The 21,321-nt window shown below is 42.9% G+C and overlaps 1 protein-coding gene across 1 annotated transcript; it reads left to right on the plus strand.

Annotated features, from left to right (window-relative positions):
• The first annotated feature begins 1,819 nt into the window (after nucleotides 1-1,819).
• Nucleotides 1,820-21,138, plus strand: PPM1G (protein phosphatase, Mg2+/Mn2+ dependent 1G). Its single transcript, XM_030311426.1, has 10 exons — nucleotides 1,820-2,093; nucleotides 15,190-15,259; nucleotides 15,773-15,858; nucleotides 16,439-16,571; nucleotides 17,221-17,636; nucleotides 18,576-18,710; nucleotides 19,056-19,290; nucleotides 19,674-19,803; nucleotides 20,101-20,203; nucleotides 20,524-21,138. Exons 1-10 carry the CDS (start codon nucleotides 1,974-1,976, stop codon nucleotides 20,728-20,730), a joined length of 1,635 nt encoding a protein of 544 aa, XP_030167286.1. The 5' UTR covers nucleotides 1,820-1,973; the 3' UTR covers nucleotides 20,731-21,138.
• The last annotated feature ends 183 nt before the right edge of the window (nucleotides 21,139-21,321 follow it).

Here is a 21,321-nt window from a genome sequence, read left to right on the forward strand (position 1 = left end):
GAACTGAGCCTGAGAGAGAATAACAACTTGTGAAAGACCACATAGGTTAATATATTTCAAAACTCATTTTCCCCCCCACGATGTCACATTCCATCCTTAGGAGGGGAAAAAGAGGCTGAGCAATTCCGTGTTCCTGTTACACTGCCTTGTACAGAGATCTCATTAGGTTCACTATGACCTATGGGCCTAGGTAACATCCTCTACCCTCATAGTCCAACTTCAATGTTTTCAATGTTTAGATATCTAGTTGTCCCCTTAAACTGAACCCACCATTTTCTCCCCAAACTAGCACACACCCACCCATGCCACACCATTTTCTATTAATGGCTCCACCAATTTTTGTCATTCAGGGTCGAAACCTTGGTGTTATTCAACAAAAATATTGAACCAATACAAGAATTGTGCTAGGGATGCTGGGGTATACAATGGTTAGGTTTGATGGGGTTTCTGCCTTTACGAAGGGAGAAACAAATGGGGAACCCATGCTAATATATGGATATTAGAGAAGACGTCTTGGAGGAGGATGAAGATGGGTGGGTGCGGAGGTGTGTTTCATAGGTAAAGGCATAGGAGGAGAAAGCATGGCTTTGGAGGAACACAAAGATGTACTACTGAGGCTTTGAGCAGTAGTGGAAATGGAGAGAAAGTGGGACTGATATGCCAGTTCAAGCATGAAGGGTCTGGTAAACTATGTTAAGGAATTTGGACTACCTGAAGAGCAGAAAGAAGCATAATTAGTTTTGTATTTTAAAAGAACCAATCTGCTCATAGTTTGGCCAATTTCCCCTTTCTCTTCCATCCTCTGAACCCAATCTATTAATAAATCCTGATTTCTTATTGTCTCATTTGTTCATCTCTCTATTACCACTGCCACCACCTCAGTTCCAGCCCTTCTCATCTCATCCTTAGATTAAGAGCCCTTTAACCAGTTAGTCTCCAGACTTTCTTCCTCCAATCCACACTGCACACAAAGACTACACCAAAAGTCCTAAAATGCTATGCCAGAATAGCAGTAAAGCCCAAATCACCCATCTTGGCGCTTACGACCATCTCTACTCTATGTAACATTACTAGTTAAAACCCCTTTCCAAAGAGACCAGTCAGCTTCCTCAAAAATCCTCCCAAATGCAGTTTACATTCTTTTCTCACCCCTGCAATCTTGTAACATTATTCTCTTCTCCCCCGCATAATGCACTCCTGGGGCATCCTGAGGACGTCAAGCAACAGCTCGGTCTCCTCTCCTTCGGTTTCTTCTCACCCTGCAGAGACTGTGCCAAACATTTCTGCATTGTATTAACTCGAATGGTGTTACAAATCGAGGTTTTCATTGTCTTTTGTCACAAAAGACTCTCATAAGGCCGGGTCAGGTACTTCAAGCGCTCAGAGCAAATGCTAGTAAACTTTAATTGAGCCCAATCCGGCGGGTTTGCGGAGTCTGAGCCCGCGATGGGGAGAGGGAGCTGACACACTGGAGGATGGATCCGGAGCGCCGGGTCCGACACAAAAGAGCTTCAGACAAACACGCGACAGGCCAGGGTAGGGCAGCGAAGGTGGGGCGGGGATAGCGGGAGACAGCAGGGGACAGCTCCGGGGGGCCAAACTCTGGCGAAACCGCGGGTGGCAGGCTGAGCCACCGTTGGTAGGCGTGACCGCGCCAGTCTCGCGGGAGCAGCCGTTGGGCGGGCCGTTGTCCCCGCGGGCGGGGCGAGTTGCTAAGGAAATGACTTCCCGCAGCGCCGCGCCGTGCCGCGCCGCGCCGGCCGGGCGGGGTCTGGAGCGGCGCCGTTTCCGCTTCCGCTCCGTCTCTGCTCCCGTCCCGTTACCGCCTCCTGGCCGGCCTCGCGCCTTTCACCGGCACCTTGTGTCGGCCGTACTGCCGGGCCCGCTCCTGCCACGCGTGCCCCCGGGGCTCCGGCGCCGGCACGGGTCGCGTCCCGCTCGCCTGCTCCTGAGGCCGCTGGCCAGCAGCCGCCATGGGTGCCTACCTCTCCCAACCCAACACGGTGAAGTGCTCTGGGGACGGGGTCGGCGCCTCGCGCCTGCCGCTGCCCTACGGTTTCTCCGCCATGCAAGGCTGGCGCGTCTCCATGGAGGTGAGGCGGGAGAGGCCCAGAGGCGGGCCGCTGCAGGGCGGGAACCTGACGGAGAAAGGGAGCGGGGGGATGGGGTCATCCCCAGGGAAGGGTCCTTATCGGGAGCGTGCAGCTTTGGCTGCGGCGGCAGTTTGACGGGCGGCAGCGAGAGTGGGCCCGGGGCCGAGAGGGAACTGCCGGTGCTTGGGGACCGTGTGCCGGTGGCCAGTTTGGCGGCGAGATCTCGGCCATGTGGGGAGAGGCACCTTCCGCCCACTGACCGCCCTCTCCTCGTGCCTTCGCGCCATCCTCTTCTGCCAGCCCAGCCCTCCAGGCTCATAAACGGTGTGAGGTGTAGTGTGGGAGTTAAGATGAAAAGAGGGACGATTTATTCATTTACTTTTGCGAGGACGAAGAGAATAGACGGGAATGACTACTCCCCCCCCCCCCCCCGCCTTAAATATGTGATGTGAGAGGCCTTTTTAGACGAGGAGTTTGACAGTGAAAGGAAGCCTAGGCAAGTAGTCTGTTTGAAATTCTCAACACCTAGTTACTTGGCTCTGGGCACCGAATGTTAATTTCAGAAGCTCGCCCTGACCCCTAAGAATTGTCACTCGTTTGTATTCTCTTCAGGGCCTTTTACGACCTTTGGAAAGCTTGAGTTTTGTCATTCGGTATCATTACTTTTTTATTATGCTTGATATTTTTTTCCTCGGGATTTTTCTGAAACTTACTCTGTAATTGTCATTTGCCTGTGCTGACTGTAGTTTATAGTTTCCTTGATTTGTAATCATTTCATCATAATCTATAAAGAACTTTAACCTGTAAAGAACTGACTTTTCTTTTCTAGAAAATTTCTTCTGGATAAAAGGGAAAGGTGGAAAATTTCTGGATAAAAAGGAGTAATATTGGGCAAAATGGATGTGACACTACAAGGAGAACAGGAAAAACCATGGTAGAAAGGAAAGGTAGAAAGACATGTGTAAGACATGTCTTTGTGAAGAGTGTTGTGAGAGCTAGGCAGAAGGGCCAGGGAAATGCTCTAATTATTTCTGGGATTAAGGGTTTATCCACTTACTAGGTGGACTTCAGTTTAACAGCCTAATAGTGTCTCCCTCGGGAATTTCTTCAAATCCCTCGCTCCTCCCTGTGGTTAGCTCTGGAATGACAGTATAAACTTAAATGGTTTGTTCTCAGACTCCACTTTCATACCCACAGCAGACTTTAAACAATTCTGTCAGTAGCTATAACATTTCAAGAAGGAAGGGGATCCTATGGTTCAGCTCATCTAATTTGGCTCCCGCATTTTACAGCTCAGAAACTGAGGCCCAGAAAAGTTAGGACATTTATTTCTTGGTGGAAAGAATCTGTGGGATGAAACTGTTCAAGACACTTATTGGACACTTATCGTCTGTGTCAACCTGAAGCATAGCGTTCATATTCCAGTGTGGTGCTCAGCATTGAGCTTACTGGGTCCTTGGTGAATGTAATTGTCTGAGTGTTAGAAATATTTGGATATAGCTTCAAAAGGAAAACCTTAATGTAAGGTTGGGGTTTGGGTTAGTTGCTAGTCTGGAGGTCCCATTTCTATGGCATTTTCTGTTACTATTGTAAGATCTGAGGTGACTTTCTTCTCATGTTACCGTGAAAAGGCTTTTCTGGCAGGTTTCTCAGTCCTTGTTTTCCACTCTCTTCTCTGCTGCAGTTTTTCTGTTTTGGGGGTACCCTTCTTTCTAGTTTTCTTTACAAACTGAGTTGTTTGGATATTTAGTTTTCAAAGTTGTTTGCTCAGTGGTTCTGTGCTGTTTGTTTCTCTGCAGGGTATTTCCCTTTATTTTTGGTTTCTCTTCTGGTAATTAGAAAAGGACTTTTTTCATCACCAGCTGTTTGGTTTGTAGAGATCTTGTTAGACTATTCCTTAGATCCTAGTCTTCCTGAGAGGTAACCAGTTCGGGTTTTAAAATCTTCCTATTAAGCTATTTCTGAATTTACCTTCGTTTGAATGGTTAAATATACTTAACTAGACCCTCTTGAAGCCCTATGTGGGGCTATATCAAGTAGTTTTGTGCTACATCAGTAGTTTTCCTTCTGACTTTGATTCCTTTCTGTCCAAAGTATAACGTACTTTCTTCGCTATGGCAAGAAAATAACTATGACTTGTAGCCTCTTAGTGAATCTTATCTTTTCAGAAAGTGTACACACCTGTTCCTCTTAAGCTTTAGGACTCAATTCCACCAGTTTATTCAGTATGTTGACCTTAATTGCTTGGTCCTAATGATTCCTTTGAGGTAAGTTTTTCATGCCAATACACATTACAAGAGGTTGCTCAAATCCTGATTGATGAATAGATTCAGTCTTAGTACTATTTTACCCCTTCTCTTGAGGCAAGGATGGCAACTATCAATAGCTGGCATTTTATACTTTCTGCCTCTCTCCAGCCCCTCTTGCTGTGGAACCAGGGTGTTTTGAGGAGGGGTAAACAAAATACCACAGTTGATGTTCCCTTCCCTTCTTCCTTCTCCATGGTTTGGAGGGATCCTCAAGCTGGTTGAGGTATGTATTTTGGGGGTTAACAGGTAGGTTGTGGAAGGGTGCCTGAGAAATATATTTGGAAAGGCTCTGAGTTTTTGGTGGCTAATGAGAAATCAAATCTGAAAATAGTTTGAGTTGATGTAGTTTTAAGGGACATGGATACTTTTGGGTTGTGAGGTTCTCTGGAAGTGACAAAACTGCTTTCTATGGGGAGTTAAATTTTTTTCTTTTTAATTCTGTGAAATATATTTGCCTTCTTTAAAAGGCACTATCAATACCTAGGATACACTTTTGAGTAGACTAGCTGTTTATTGCCATATAGAAACTGGCTTATTAGTGGTCATACAGGGGTCACCTAGAATTGAATGTAGAGCATGTTAAGCAGAAAATTCTTAAGATACCTACATGACAGTTTCAATAATTGTATTAATGGGGCAAAATATAAAATGGGATACCACAAGAATGCTGTGGGGTTCCACTTAAGAGAGGGTATCTGAGGCTGAAGAACATGTATTGTTTGATTCTTTTTTTTTTTTTTTTTCAACGTTTATTTATTTTTGGGACAGAGAGAGACAGAGCATGAACGGGGGAGGGGCAGAGAGAGAGGGAGACACAGAATCGGAAACAGGCTCCAGGCTCTGAGCCATCAGCCCAGAGCCTGACGCGGGGCTCGAACTCGCGGACCGCGAGATCGTGACCTGGCTGAAGTCGGACGCTTAACCGACTGCGCCACCCAGGCGCCCCAGTATTGTTTGATTCTTAGATTAGTGCCTCATCTCTGTATCTTAAAGCACTTTTTATTTATTGAACCAGATCAGAATTCCTTTGTCTAGGATGCAGTTAAGCAACTTTTATAAAAGGGCATTTGATTAGCATGTCGTAACTATTCTTCACAATTCAGAGATAGTATGACATGAAATCAAATACATATCCACGCATATGGAGAAATTGTTTTCTACTATATGATTCCTTTGTAAGTTCTTAAGCAACAGGAAGTTACAATCAGATTTTATTCCTCAAGATTTCAAGAATATTTTACATAAGTTATTTCTATCGCCCAATCACATAGCAGATGTTACTGCTGCTTCTCCACCCTGATCCTCTATTGGGTTATCATCTTGGAATTGTACTTTGAGAGGTAAGGTAAGGAACTGTGCTTTGAATTCGAGTGTGGAAGTTTAATAGATCTGGTCAGTAGTTCTTGCCATTGTGAGCTGTTATTAAAATTGTGCTGTCTGGAAGCATAAACCTTTAGAACTGAACTTGAAGCATCACTGATGTGTAATGACATGCTTTAAACAGAGTACTGATTTCAATGGAGTTTTTGGTTTCCCTTTAGATCCTGTTCAAAGATGCAGTCTATCAACTTTTAATCATATATAGTACTTGAAAATGTATGTATGGGTGTCTGGATGGCACAGTTGGTTAAGCATTCGACTTTGGCTTAGGTCATGATCTCACAGTGTGTGAGTTTGAGCCCCACATTGGGGCTCCACGCTGACAGTGTGGAGAATCCTGCTTGGGATTCTCTTTCCCTCTCTCTGCCCTTCCTCCACTTGCACACGCATGCTCTCTCAAAATAAATAAACTTTAAAAAATTATATGCAGACTTCTTTTTTAAGAATCTTATTGAGATGTAATTCACATGCCATATCCATTTAAAGTGTACATTTCAATGGTTAATATATTCAGAGTTGTACAACCATTACCACTATCAATCTTAGAACAGTTTTATCACCCCAAGAAGAAACAATTTAACTATTACCAGTCACTCCGTATCTCCCTTCCTCTAATCCCTAGCAACCATTAATTTACATGATATTCTATATATTTATCTATTTTTAACATTTCACATAAATGGAATTATGCATATGTCTCCTTTTATGTCTGCCTTCTTTTACTAAACAATATTTCTAAGAGTCATCCATGTTGTATCATGAATCGGTACTTCATTCTTTTTACTGAATAATATTCCATTGTGTGGACATTTTGTTTATCCATTCATCAGTTGATGGATATTTGTATTTTCATATTGTGGCTATGATGAATAATGATGGTATGAACTTACATTTACAATTTCTTTGCGTGGAAATAAGTTTTTATTTCTCTTGAATATATACTAGGAGTGGAATTGCTGCATCATACAGTAACTCCATGTTTAACATTTTGAGGAGATGCCTACCTAACTCTTTGGCAAAGTGGTTGCACCCTTTTACATTTTTACCAGCAATATAGGAAGGAAGGTGTCAATTTCTCTACATCCTCCCTACACTTGTTATCATCTTTTTTATTATAGCCATTTTAGTGGGTGTGAAATGGTATCTCATTGTGGTTGTTATTGTATTTCCCTGGTAGCTTATCACATTTGAGCATCTTTTCTTGTCTTAATTGCCACTTATATATCTTTTGAGAAATGTTTATTCAGATCCTTTGTCTATTTTTATTGGGTTGTCTTTTTATTGAGATGTAAGAGTTCTTTATATATTTTAGATACAATTTCCTTATCAGATATGATTTTCTCCTATTCTGTGGGGTGCGTTTTTGCTTTCTTGTTTGTGTCCTTTGAAGCACGATAACTTTCAATTTTGATGAAGTCCAGTTTCTCTATTAAGAGTTTTATACTTTTAGCTCTTACATCCATTTTAGATTAATTTTTGTGAATGGTGTAAAGAAGAGGTCCAGTTTCATGCTTTTGCATATGGATATATACTTGTCCCAGCATCATTTGTTAAAAAGGTCATTCTTTTGGGTGCCGGGGTGGTCTAGTCCGTTAAGTGGCCCACTTTGGCTCAGGTCATGATTCCATGGTTTGTGAGTTCAAGCCTTTGTTGGACTCAGCACAGAGCCTACTTCAGATTCTCTGTCTTCCCCTCTCTATCTGCCCCTGCCTGCTCCCCCCACTCTTCAAAAACAAATAAACATAAACTATTTTTTTAAAAGTCATTCTTTTCCCTCATTAAATTATCTTGGCATCATTGTTAAGATCATTTGACTACAAATAATGGGAATTTATTTCTGGACTCTTAATTCTGTTTCATTGATCTATCTACTTATCATTATGCCAGTACCACACTCTCTTGGTTACCATTGCTTTGTGTTAAGTTTTGAAGTTAGGAAAGTTAAGGAGTGTGAGTTTTCCAACTTTGTTCTTTTTATTGTTTCTTCTTTTCTGGGTCCCTTGTATTTCTGTATGAATTTAGGGTCAGTTTGTCAATTTCTGTGCAAAAGGCACTTGGAATTTTGATTGGGCTCGTGCTGAATCTGTAGAATCAGTTGAGGAGTATTGCTACCTTTTATGATATTAAGTCTGTAGTTTTCTTGTAATGTCTGTGTGGCTTTGGTATCGGGATAACACTGGCCTTATAGAATGAGTTGGGAAGTGTTGCCTCCTTTTCTATACATTGGAAGAGTTTGTGAAGAGTTGGTATCATTCTTTTAAAAATAGCTGGTAGAATTTACCAGTGAAGCCATCTGAGACTGGGCTTTTCTTTGTGGGAAGTGTGTGTGTGTGTGTGTGTGTGTGTGTGTGTGTGTGTATTTTATGTTAAGTTGTGATAAAATAAACATAACAAAATTTATTATCTTAACCATTTAAAAATTGTACAGTTCAGTAGTGTTAAGTGTATTCACACTGCTGGGCAACCAGTCTCCAGAAGTGTTTTCATCTTGCAAAACTGAAACTCTATACCAGTTAAACAGCTCCCCATTCCCCTTGCCACCAGCTCCTGGCAACCATTCTACTTCCGGTTTCTATGAATTTGACTATCCTAGGTACCTCATAGAAAGACACATTTGTTATTTTTTGACTGGTTTGTTTCACTTAGCATAATGTCCTCAAGGTTCATCCATGTTATAGCATGTGTCAAAATGTCCTTCCTTTTTAAGGCCGAATAGTATCCATTGTATGAGTATACCACATTTTCTTTATCCATTCATCTGTTGGTGGACACTTAGGTTGTTTCTGCCTTTTAGCTGTTAGGGATAAAGCTGCTGTGAACATGGATATACAAATACATCTTCAAGATCCTGCTGCAAAATCCAAGACTAAGGTGTCTGCTGAGGACCCACTTTCAGGTTCATAGATAGCTGCCTTCTAGATGTATTTTCAAGGCAAGGGAGCTCTCTGGGGTCTCTTTATAAGGGCACTAATCTCATTCATGAGGGCTCCTCCCTCATGACCTAATTACCTCCCAAACACCCCACCTCCAGACAGCATCACATTGGGGATTACATTTCAACATAGGAATTGTAGGGAGACACAAAACATTCATTCTGTAGCACTGAAGTAATATATGCATATAATTTTAAAAGTCAGATAGTAATACATGACTTTTTAAAACCGAAAATGTAGTTCCCAACCACCTTCAACCTTTTAATCTTAGTTTGTAAAGATTTAGATAAATTTATGCATCATAAATCTAAATGGCTGGTCATCCATGAAAACAGGAACTTTTGTGGATGTATTTATAACCTTAGGAGATTGACATCAGGCAGGATAACCGGGCTTTTATTCATACAGATCCATTGGTTGTCTAGAAGGTCAAAAGGTTCTGTGTGATACATGATTTAAGTAAGGCAAGGCCTAAGAGTCCTGACTCAGGTGACCTGTGTGTTCTGAGTCATCTCCTCCAGACTATCAGTGGTTATTGTTTTATGATACATCTCTGGGTTTAGAGTAGGAAATGAAGGAGGAGGCATCCATAAGGTATTTGTCCTGAGGCAACTGGGGACTCACTGTCAAAAACAGACATGGAAGTCCTATGATGTTGCAGAACCTACTTTTAGGCCCAAAAGCTGTAAAGACTTTTTATTTATTTATTTATTTTTAAGCTATAAAAACATTTAAGACCATCTTTGCTTTCATTCTGGTTTACAATCTAGTTTGGGACCTAAGAGTCTCTTTTCCCCCATGGAATGCTGGATAATAATACAAGATGGTATATTCTGAGTTTAGAGAGGGGAATGATCAGAGTATTGGTGTGACTGAGAAAGATTTCTTAGAGCTGGTAAGACTAACTGGACCTTACGGAGAGTTTATAAAATGGGACAAAAGGAAAGGAGGAAAGTGGAAGGAGAAGAAGAAGGATATTAGAAAGAGGGAAGACTGAGGCATGCTTGCTACCTTGCTGGGTTGGGGTGATCAGTTCAAGAGTGGAGTAGTTTCTTTTGGGGAATGGTATGAAAGGTAAGAGATTAGGTTATAGAGATGGGTAGGAATGATGATTGAGTGCCTTTAACTGCTTGTAAGTTATGTGGAATTAATCTGATATGCAGTAGAATCCATTGAAGCTTCTAGCAATAAAATATTGGGAAGTATAATCTGGTATCTGGATGTATGTAGGTTGGACTACAGGGACAGAGAGTAGAGGCAGGAGAGAAGATAAAATGCTATTAAGAGTAAAGTAATTCATGAACAAAGTCATGAAGGAAAACTTAGTAGGACTTGGTGATGGATGGTGGAAGAGAGCCAGGAAGTCAAGGAGGTCTGGTATTAAGTGTTGCCTAGGAAAGATTCCATGAACAGAAATAAGACCTGTAGGGGAAGTTCTGAGTGTTTGAAGACTGCTGAGTTTCTGTTTATATATGTTAAGTTTGAAGTGGAGAAAGGCATCCTATAGAAACAGGCAACTGGAACTTCACAGAACCCACAAGAACTTTCAAGAAAGCTGACACGGTTTTTACTGTTTAATTATATACAATAGTTGGGAAAAATGAAGCCTGCAAAATAGCTATTTGGGTTGCTGTTATGGTTATTGCCTGCTCTGTGTAGTAAGATCTTGAAGGAAAAGGTTTTGAGATCAGGAGTTTAAGCATGTAAATCTAAAAAAATAAATACATAAATAAAAAATAAGAAGAGAGATCATTTTAACCAGTTTCCAATAAATGGTTTAATGGATGCTTTGTTGAATTAAAAAGAAAGGGGGGGAGAAACACTGCTTTGGAGGCAGAAGTGAAGGAGAGGTTAAGTAAAGCTGTAGAAAAATTTTGAGGTAGAATACAGATGATGAAGTAGTTCTTGATATATGACCTTGATCTAAGTAAAGCAAGAGGTTAGCTCATCTGCTAAGAGTGAAAGAAGAGCATTGAGACCTTGAACAGTGTGGGAAAGGTTTATGACTGGCTGCAGTCAATATATTTAAGTGTCAATGCAAAACACTAAAAAAATGCTGAATGATGGAAGTAGGTGCACAAACAACCAACATGATTTCATGACATTTTATGACTAGCAATACTTAGTGGCTCTGATTTCAGGTGTAAAGAAAGCAGTTGGTCGGGTTATACGAGGTTGGATGAGTTTTTCTAGATTGCTAAGAGACAGTGTTGACAGACTTGGCTCTGGCTCAGAAAGGGTCAGAGAGAAAGAAAAGCAAGGGTAGGTAAAGGTATGGAGGCAATGAACAGAGATGCAAAAGGGGAAACGAAAGTGCTTAGAAAAGGTAGTTCCAGGTGATAATATAGATCCAAAGACTCACCAGGCAGTAGAAGGGAAGGTAGTGTGGAGTAGTTCTAGGAACTGACACCTCAAGGTATAAGGTGAATCTATGTTGGGCATCATCTATGGATGATTCCTCTATCATTGAAGAGAAAATGGAGGCACACCAAGAGATAACTGGCCAGTGATCATATTGTAGCGTGGCAATTCAGAAGACAGTTCATAGGTTTGTTTTACTGTCATAAGCATTCAAACTGGAATAATATGGCATATTGTACAAAAATTTTAAATGTAGAAAAGCAGAATAATTATTATTACCCAACTCTTATTCTCCATGCAGTTTGATACATAATGTGGTCTTCCAGATTTCTAGCATATGTGTGTTTTTTTTCCTGTCTTTTTGTCACTTAGTATATTGTGGACTTATTTCTAAATTAACGCATATTTATTTCTAACGTTTATTTATTTTTGAGACAATGCGAGAGACAGAGTGCAAGCAGCAGAGGGGCAGACAGAGGGAGACACAGAATCCGAAGCGGGCTCCAGGCTTTGAGCTGTCAGCCCAGAGCCAGACGTGGGGCTCGAACTCACAAACCGTGAGATCATGACCTGAGCTGAAATCGGACGCTTAACCGACTGAGCCACTCAGGCGCCCCAACGCATATTTGTTTCTAATAACTGCATGTATTCTTTTGGAAGGATGTACTACTTGTAATCTAATCTCTTCATGGATATTTCGATGTTTATAGTTGTTCTTTACTATAAATAATGCTGTAATGAACATTATTATACATATTCTTGTACCCTCGTCTTATTACTTCCATAAAATAAACTTTTAGAAGTCCAATTACTGTATCAAAGGGCATGCACATTTGAAATTTTGATACATATTACCAAATTGTGCTCCAGGAAGGCTGTACTATTTATATTCTTGTTGATCAGGATATGGGAATGTGTTTTTATTTAACTTTTTTTTTTTTTTATTGTTTATTTTTGAGAGAGAGAGAGACAGAGACAGAACGTGAGCAGGGGAGGGGCAGAGAGAGAGGGAGACACAGAATCCGAAGCAGGCTCCAGGCTCTGAGCTGTCAGCACAGAGCCCGATGCGAGGCTTGAACTCACAGACTGTGAGATCGTGACCTGAGCTGAAGTCGGACGCTCAACCAGCTGAGCCACCCAGGCGCCCCTACTTCTCTCTTATTACCACTGGTTATTATTAATCTTTTCCATTATTTTAATTTGCACAAAAGGATATTTCCTTGTTTTTAATGTTCATTTCTTTGCTGTTGAGGTTAAGTATTTTTTCATATGTTCACTGAGATTAGATCTACTTCAATGCTTTTGTGAGAAGTAGATGAGGAAGTGAAAAAGGTAATTTGAATAGAGTTGTGGGTTCAAAAGAGATGGTGCAGCTTTGACTTAGAGTGGCATTGCAGGACAGAGAAAGACCGATTGATTGTCCTATTCCACTGGGAAGCAGTGGACAAGAAGACTGCTCTTCCCTCCCCTATCAAAAAAGTGGAATTAGTTGGACTAATTTCTCAAATTTCAGTGAAATATTGAGTCTCCTAAAAATATTTAATTTACTTTTGAAAAAGCTAAACATTCCCATGGCTCAGTCTTGCTCCCATCCCACAGTTAACCTGCTTTTCTTAGTTTTCTGTGTATTCGTATGGTATTACAGTGTGAGAAGACAAATATCTATTCCATGCTCCCTCTTCTTACACAAAAGCAGTTTACTAAATATAGCATTCTGTACTTGCTTTCCTTCTGCACTTTGTTTTCTTTATTTAACAAAATATCTTGGAGATCTTCCATGAATTTTTTTTTTTTTTTTTTTTTAAGGAAAGCAATACTTGTGGAACTCCAGATTTCACTAAAACAATTTTAATTTAATGTTACCTAAATGTGTACAAACAGAACTGGGCATAACTTCCATGCCAACAAACCATACTACAAAATCATCAGAATTAAAGTCAACGTCAATATGACACAACTGTTTTGCCAAACTCATTAGACACTCACAGCACGACTTAGGTAGTGACTGCTGAGGTATAGTTTCTTATGGCTTTAGCAAGCCTTTACACACTCATACCTTTGCCAATTCAGTTCTCCCGTCACTTTTCTATAATCCAACCCGGTCCTCCTCCATTCTGCCTTTTCTTTATTCCATAGCACCATCCTCTTTCTGTAAGTGTTATATCGTAATGCTATATGATTTACCTATTTATTGTGTTTATGTGTATTTCCCTCATGAGAATGTAAGGTTTTTTATGAAGTGCAGATCTTCATTTTATTCACTGATATATTCCAAATACCCAGAACTGATCCTCGCACATAGCGGATAGTCAGATATTTGGTGAAGAAATGAGTGAATGAACAAATGAAGTCTGAGAAACACTGGTGGAGGATGTTGGAGCAATAGATAGTCATATAGGTCAAAAGATGGAGAGAAGGAGTAGGTTCAGTAAGGTCTAACCCTGGCTTAGACGGAAGGGAGGGCAGTGTGGCTGGTGGTGGAGTGGTTGGGAGAGGGTGAAGATGATGTGTGGTTGGTAGTGCTCTCTGGATCCTGGGGATGAGACTCAGAGGCAGTTATTGACAACCTTAGATAGGCCATTGTGTGCCCTCCATGGCAGCCCGTTAGATTCTGGGACACTTTCTCCTGGAATCAATGAGAGGGAAATACAAAATAGCTATTTTTCCATTCTCTCATTTACTACCTTAAAATAGCTTTTATTTTTAGGGTGCCTGGGTGGCTCAGTCGGTTAAGTGTCCGACTCTTGATTTCGGCTCAGGTCATGATCTCACGGTTTGGGAGTTTGAGCTCCCGCATCGGGCTCTGTGCTGACAGTGCAGAGCCTGCTTGGGATTCTCTCTCTGCCCCTCTCCTACGCATGCCCTCTCTCTCTCTCTCAAAATAAATAAACTTAAGAACAATAGCTTTTATCTTCTAGGTTTGTATAACGAAGGCATAGTCTTATTTCAGGGACAACAGAAGAACCACTGCACTGATTTCCTAAGTATTGATACAACTAGAAAAATTTTAAATGCCAGAAATAGGAGGAGAACCATTGACTTACACGGGGATAATCAATCAAAGTAAATAGCTGATTGCATTCTTTTTGTTTGTAGAAAGTACCTAAAAGAGAGGTGGGGTTGTTTTCCCAGATGGGGCAGAGTAAGCTGCAGCACATGCTCACCTAGGTTCAGTGGTCTTGGCTTGAACTATGGCACAGACTAGAATATTTGTTTGGGGTGGCAGAGTTTTGTGATTAGAAGAATTTGATCAGTTCCAGCCTTCCAACCATGATGTTGTTGCAGCAGGGCCATTGCAGACTTCTCTTCAGGTGTACTATGCCATCAGTGTTGAATGATATGTCATTTCCATCTGGGGGTAGGAGGTGGGAAGGCTGATCATATGGGACATTGTAAATTTTAGTTAACAAAATCTAAGCACAGTATAGTTTTAAGAATATTATTTATTGGGAAGATTCTTTTGTAAATATATCCTCTGCCTAACCTGAGGGCAACTTCATGAGTGAGTTAAACTTAGAAGAGGGAATAATTTATTTAGATGGTGCTTTGGGAAAGTGGCAGTATAAGTGTATATAGTTTTACAAATTCCTAGTGCTTTCTCTTAGGCTGTTTTAGGATTCTCCCAGAAACTTTTCAGATTGGTAATGCCCTCAGGTCTCTTTTTGCTATCTTCCCTAGGATTTTCTTCCTTGAAGTTCACTGATTCATAGAATGGGTCTGGAAGAGACTTTAAAGCCTTTTTTCTGGTTCTTCCCATAGTTGCCGCAAACCAAAAGGGTCAGGTCTAGAGTTCCAACAGTCAAACATTCTGCCATCTGGACTCCGAGATCTCCTAGGCTGAGGCTGCTAGACTGCAGAGAAAGTGAACTGATTCATTTCTCTCCCTTCCTTTCCTCCCCTACTTCCCTCCCTTGCCTTGCTTCCTTTCTCCCTCCCCTGTATTTCTTTTCTTATTTTATCATCCCGTTTCCTTTCTTATTTCTAGGCCATGTAGTTCAGGGAAGGGTTAGTGAGATTAAGGTGTGAAGGAAATCCTCATGACCTGAGTGAGGTGGCACAAGGAAGAACATCCTTTGATCTTGAGAAATGCTAATTATGCTCTCTTTTTCCTAGGATGCTCACAACTGTATTCCTGAGCTGGACAGTGAGACAGCAATGTTTTCTGTCTATGATGGACATGGAGGTAATGGTAGCAGATCATATTGGTGACATTCTTGAACCCTAGTTCTAGACTTTAGAGGGCAAGAACAGGTCCTTTGTTCTTTTCCTTTCCAAGGTTCTGGTTGTAAGATATCGTTTCCATTCCTAGTGCTGTTTTTCTCTATTCTGCCATTCTGCCTTCCTAACTGGATATTGTATTGGTTTATAATCTCACCAGACCTTGTTTTAATCCGAAAAGCCTGTTCCTATATTACAATTTATCTTTTTTCCACTGAGAATTAAGTATGCAGGTAAGAAAAGACAAAAGGTATATTAACATAGCCCTGAGAGAGTTGATGGTGAAATCCATTTTCTGGATCAGAACTTCCTAAACAGTTGTCTTTCAAATTGTATAAGTTAAAAGTGTAAGTTGTCTTTCAGTTGTATAAGATATTCATTTCTTCAACCCTTGGGGTTCAGTCCAGTATGGCATGTAAATATTATATAACTTTATATGTGGGAAGCAGTGCTCTGGGTGACCTTACCTGTTTCCTAGGGGAGGAAGTTGCCTTGTACTGTGCCAAATATCTTCCTGATATCATCAAAGATCAGAAGGCCTACAAAGAAGGCAAGCTACAAAAGGTCTGTCTTATCATAATGCTCCTTCTCTACTTCTGTAGGCTCTCCCTTATTTTCCAGTCCTGTGGTTTTTCCTTTCTTGTTGCCGGTAAGCTGCTGCTTACTGCATTTCTTTTCTTTTTTTTTTTTTTTTTAACGTTTATTTATTTTTGAGACAGAGAGAGACAGAGCATGAACGGGGGAGGGTCAGAGAGAGGGAGACACAGAATCTGAAACAGGCTCCAGACTCTGAGCTATCAGCACAGAGTCCGACACGGGGCTCGAACTCACGGACCGCGAGATCATGACCTGAGCCGAAGTTGGCTGCCCAACCGACTGAGCCACCCAGGCGCCCCTGCTTACTGCATTTCTTAAAGAATTCTATGCCCCAAACAAGCTTATCCTCACTTGAGCCTTCTTAGAGTTGCCTCATTATTCCCAGGTCTCTGAACTGGTTTTTATTTATATGTGAGTGTCTCCTCATGTGGCAGATCACCCTGTAACTTGCATGCCATTTTTTTACCCAGATTGTATATAGGCAATTTATTTTGTACCTCCTGTACTTTTTCTGACACTTGCCTTATACTCTTTTGCTTACATCCAGGCATTAGAAGATGCCTTCTTGGCTATTGATGCCAAACTGACCACTGAGGAAGTCATAAAGGAGTTGGCACAGATTGCAGGGCGACCCACTGAGGATGAGGATGAAAAAGAAAAAGTAGCTGATGAAGATGATGGTGAGTGTTGCTGGCATCCCTTGTTTGAGAGGAAATCTGCATTTTAAAGAACTCTTCTTTAATATATATTATTTCAGTGTCAATTCTAAGAGAGGATGACTTCATACGGACTTGGGGAGTCCCCACATTAGAGAACCTTATGTTCTGCTACACTACATGAGGTTATGAAGGGAGAAAAAATTAACCTTTGTGCCTAGTGTCCATAGTTGTAAGCATTTTATATATATTTTGTCATTGTGGTAGGGTCTCTCTGGTTCCTGTTAATGTTTATGTGACCTCTTTTTTCTAGACAGGAGTTGTCATTAGCCTCAGCAGCCAGTCCTTAAGCCTGGGCTGTAGGCCTAAGACTAGCATTGTGGGCTTCCTGGGTCCTCAGCCATAATGAGCTTTCTACTTATCAATCAAGAATAAGAGGTGATAAGAGAACTATAGTAACTAGTGTTCCTTTGACTAAGAAGAGGGTGAAACTCAAAGACTAAAGGAAGTCTATGCAGGCAGACGTTATCTGAGAAGAAACCAAAGGGGTCTTCTGAGACCCCAGGGAGTGGGGAAGTTGGAACTCAGGCCTGCAAAGGCTGGGAGGCAGGAAAAAGGACTGGTCCTATGAAGAGTCTGGTGTGGGGGTACTGATTCAGCCTCTTCCCTGCAGTGGACAATGAGGAAGCTGCGCTGCTGCATGAAGAGGCTACCATGACTATTGAAGAGCTGCTCACGCGCTACGGGCAGAACTGTCACAAGGGTGCTCCCCACAGCAAATCTGGAGCTGGGACAGGCGAGGAACCAGGGTCCCAGGGCCTCAATGGGGAAGCCGGACCTGAGGACCCATCTAGGGAAACTTCTTCAGAGGAAAATGGCCCCACAGCCAAGGCCCACACAGGCCTTTCCTCCAACTCAGAACGTGGGACTGAGGCAGGCCAAGGTGGCGAACCTGGCACTCCCACTGGTGAGGCTGGGCCTTCCTGCTCTTCAGCCTCTGACAAGCTGCCTCGAATTGCTAAGTCCAAGTTCTTTGAGGACAGTGAGGATGAGTCAGATGAGGCAGAGGAGGAAGAGGAAGACAGTGAGGTAAGGGCAGTGGGAGCAGACAGATACTGAATTTGCAGAAAAGGCCTGTGTGGTTACCATACATAGCTTTCAACTCCTTTCCTTCTCTCTCTCTCTCTCTCTCTTTTTTTTTAAGTAATTGCTACACCCACCGTGGGGCTTAAACTCACAACCCCAAGATCAAGAGTTGCATGCTCTACTAAGCTTGGTGCCCACCATCTTCTCCTATTTTTACAGGATCCCCCAAGGCCTATATTCCAGGCTTTACTTGAATTCATTATCTCCACCAACATAGGAACCATTAGCCCTCTAACCTCTTCCTTTGTCGATACTATAACATACAGATCTAGTTCTAGCCTTTCAGAGTCTGTCTTTTATTATTATTATTATTTTTTTTAATGTTTATTTTTGAGAGAGAGAGAGAGAGACACATAGTGTGAGCAGGGGAAGGGTGGAGAGAGAGGGAGACACAGAATCTGAAGCAGGCTCTAGGCTCTGAGCTGTCAGCACAGAGCTCAGTGCAGAGCTCAAACTTACGAACCGTGAGATCATGACCTGAGCTGAAGTCGGATGCTTAACCGACTGAGCCACCCCAGGCGCCCCAGAGTCTGTCTCCAAGAGAGAACAGGAAGGTAGGGATTGTTACTTTAGATATTTGGATATTTCCTTCTCTGAGCCACTTATTTTCTGGCCATGTTGCCTGAAAGGTGCTTTTGGCTGAGAGCCCTGGCCTTTTGCAGGACTTACTATTCCTGACTTCCGAACCCAGTTTAGGATATCAGTTATACCCATCTGGCCCTCTCCCCTCCCCTGGATTTTTCTATCATGATCATATAGTTGCATCTTTCATTGTTCTCAGAATCCGTGTTCAGGCCGGGCTCTTGGTTCTGAGTACAAGTTGGGGGGAGGGGGGCAGGGGGTCATCCCAGTCTCAGCAGCCTGGGATCATCCCTCTGGCAGGAATGCAGTGAGGAAGAGGATGGCTACAGCAGTGAAGAAGCAGAGAATGAGGAAGATGAGGATGACACTGAGGAGGCTGAAGAAGACGAGGAAGAAGAGGAGATGATGGTGCCTGGCATGGAAGGCAAAGAGGAGGTGTGTAGGGAAGGGGAGCAAGGAGTCTGGAAAAGCCAAGAGGCAAATGTTATTCCCCTGATTGTCATTTGGTGACAGGGGATCTCCTTGCTGCCTTAGTACTGAAGTCCTGGCGATGCAGGGATTTATGCTACAAGTGGAACTAGGTCTTCAGGGTAAAATTAGCTCAGAAAAGAAAGAGAGCATGCTCTGGTCTTTGGAAAGATTAAGTTCATGCCACTCCTGTTTGTTAAAGCTCTCTTGGTGGTCCCAGTGAGAGAAGAAAGCATAAGTGAATGGTTGGGGAGTACCAATGAGGAGCTTGTGTCCAGAAGATCCCATGATGCTTCCTTTCTTCCTCTTAAGCCTGGCTCTGACAGCGGCACAACAGCGGTGGTGGCCCTGATACGAGGGAAGCAGTTGATTGTAGCCAATGCGGGAGACTCTCGTTGTGTGGTGTCTGAGGCTGGCAAAGCTTTAGACATGTCCTATGACCACAAACCAGAGGATGAAGTGGAGCTAGCACGCATCAAGAATGCTGGTGGCAAGGTCACCATGGATGGGCGAGTCAACGGGGGCCTCAACCTCTCCAGAGCCATTGGTAAGGGCCAGGAAAGCATGGGAAAGACTTCTGGGGTCTTACTCTCTCTTTCAGACTACCTAGTAGCAAACTTTAATCTTAATAGGCCCATGTACCTTGCCAAGTACTTTGGTATCTATTATTACCTCTGTCCTTAAAACATCTCCGTGAGATAGGTAAGATAGCTGTCATTTTTGGATGATGAAAAAGGTGAGTGATCTACCTAAGGTTTAGCAACCTGAAAATAGGGCTGCAACTAGAAAAACTGGAACACAGTTTTTCATTCACTTAGATTATGGAACTTTGCCAAGAAGGGAAATGAATGGCAAGGCTTGACCAGCCCTAAGCACAGGTCTGTGGGGAGTGCCTAAACTACTCATCAACCAGCCGTTCCTTTACTTCAGGAGACCACTTCTACAAGAGAAATAAGAACTTGCCACCTGAGGAACAGATGATTTCAGCCCTTCCTGACATCAAGGTGCTGACTCTCACTGACGACCACGAATTCATGGTCATTGCCTGTGATGGCATATGGTGAGCACCAGCGGAATGCCCTAAAATTCCCTCTTTTATGCAGCATTACTTCTCTTACAGGTCTCTGAGCTGGTTTGGTTTTATCATCCCTCTAATGGCTGCATTCAGCACCTTTTCTCAAGCTGCTCTAGAATTAGAGCCTAGGCAGACACCTTGGTGTCAAAACCCCCAAGCCTAAGGCAGAGCTAAGGATATCTTTGTAGGTATTTGCATTGGCCCTGGGGGGCTATCACCTCTCTCTACACTCCTCTATTCTGCTTTGTTGGGACTAAAGAAGAGTATTGTTTTTGACCCCAGGAATGTGATGAGCAGCCAGGAAGTTATAGACTTTATTCAATCAAAGATCAGTCAGCGTGATGAAAATGGGGAGCTTCGGTTATTGTCATCCATTGTGGAAGAGGTGAGTGCCAGGGTGGAGGAGAAGAGGGTGTCTGGTCTGCATAGCCAAGGTTTTGTCTTTGGACCAGAGCTAAGACCAGAGCTGGGAAGTATCCTTAATTACCGACTGATGCCAAACCCTGACTAGAAAGTTCCACCTTCCTTCATTTTCCTAACATATCTTCATGCCTCTTACGCTAGCAAGTGGCCTGTTTGGGACATCTGTTGCCTGTTCCCCTCCTTCTACCACCCTGTCTCAGCACAGTCAGCCCTCTTGTGGGGGCTTAGGTTCCTAGGAGGGTATTCAAACCCTGAAGCTGAGCTGCCCTGTCCCTTTTGTAGCTGCTGGATCAGTGCCTGGCACCAGATACTTCTGGGGACGGTACAGGGTGTGACAACATGACCTGCATCATCATTTGCTTCAAGCCCCGAAACACAGCAGAGCTTCAGCCAGAGAGTGGCAAGCGGAAACTGGAGGAGGTGCTCTCTTCTGAGGGGGCTGAAGAAAATGGCAACAGTGACAATAAGAAGAAAGCCAAGCGGGACTAACGGTTGTCCAGACCCCTGCCCACCTAGACTGTTTTCTGAGCCCTCTGGACCTGAGACTGAGTTTTGTCTTTTTCCTTTAGCCTTAGCAGTGGTTATGAGGTGTGCAGGGGGAGCTGGGTGGCTTTACTCAGCCCATTCCAAAGAGGGCTCTCCCTCCACACAGCAGCCTGGGAGCCTCTGCTGTCTTCCCTGGCCTTCTCCTTGCTCCTTGGGGCTCATCACCGGTTCTGTGCCTGTGCTCTGTTGTGTTGGAGGGAAGACTGGCGGTTCTGGTTTTTACTCTGTGAACTTTATTTAAGGACATTCTTTTTTATTGGCGGCTCCATGGCCCCCAGCCGCTTGCACCCGCTCTCTGTTGTACACTTTCAATCAACACTTTTTCAGACTAAAGGCCAAAACCTAATTGTGCCCGTGGTGTCCTTTTTTCAATACTGCTGTTCTGTCCGGCCCACCCAGAGTTCCCTGGCCCCAGACTCAACCTCATTGATGGCTCTACCAAGCCCCTCTGCGTATTCGTGTGCGTGCGTGTGTGTGTGCGCGCGCCCTCCACAGTGCATGTGCCCCACGTTCGTGTGTGTGTGTGTGTCCGTT

The sequence above is a fragment of the Lynx canadensis genome, chromosome A3 (assembly GCF_007474595.2).
Source record: "Lynx canadensis isolate LIC74 chromosome A3, mLynCan4.pri.v2, whole genome shotgun sequence".
In the NCBI taxonomy this organism is placed as follows: domain Eukaryota; kingdom Metazoa; phylum Chordata; class Mammalia; order Carnivora; family Felidae; genus Lynx; species Lynx canadensis.

Excerpts from the sequence above, each read along its gene's own strand:
- PPM1G (XM_030311426.1), top strand. The coding sequence starts at position 1,974 with ATGGGTGCCTACCTCTCCCAACCCAACACGGTGAAGTGCTCTGGGGAC. Across the intron at positions 15,859-16,438 it reads AAGAAGGCAAGCTACAAAAG|GCATTAGAAGATGCCTTCTT; the intron begins GTCTGTCTTATC and ends GCTTACATCCAG. Across the intron at positions 19,291-19,673 it reads CAACCTCTCCAGAGCCATTG|GAGACCACTTCTACAAGAGA; the intron begins GTAAGGGCCAGG and ends CCTTTACTTCAG.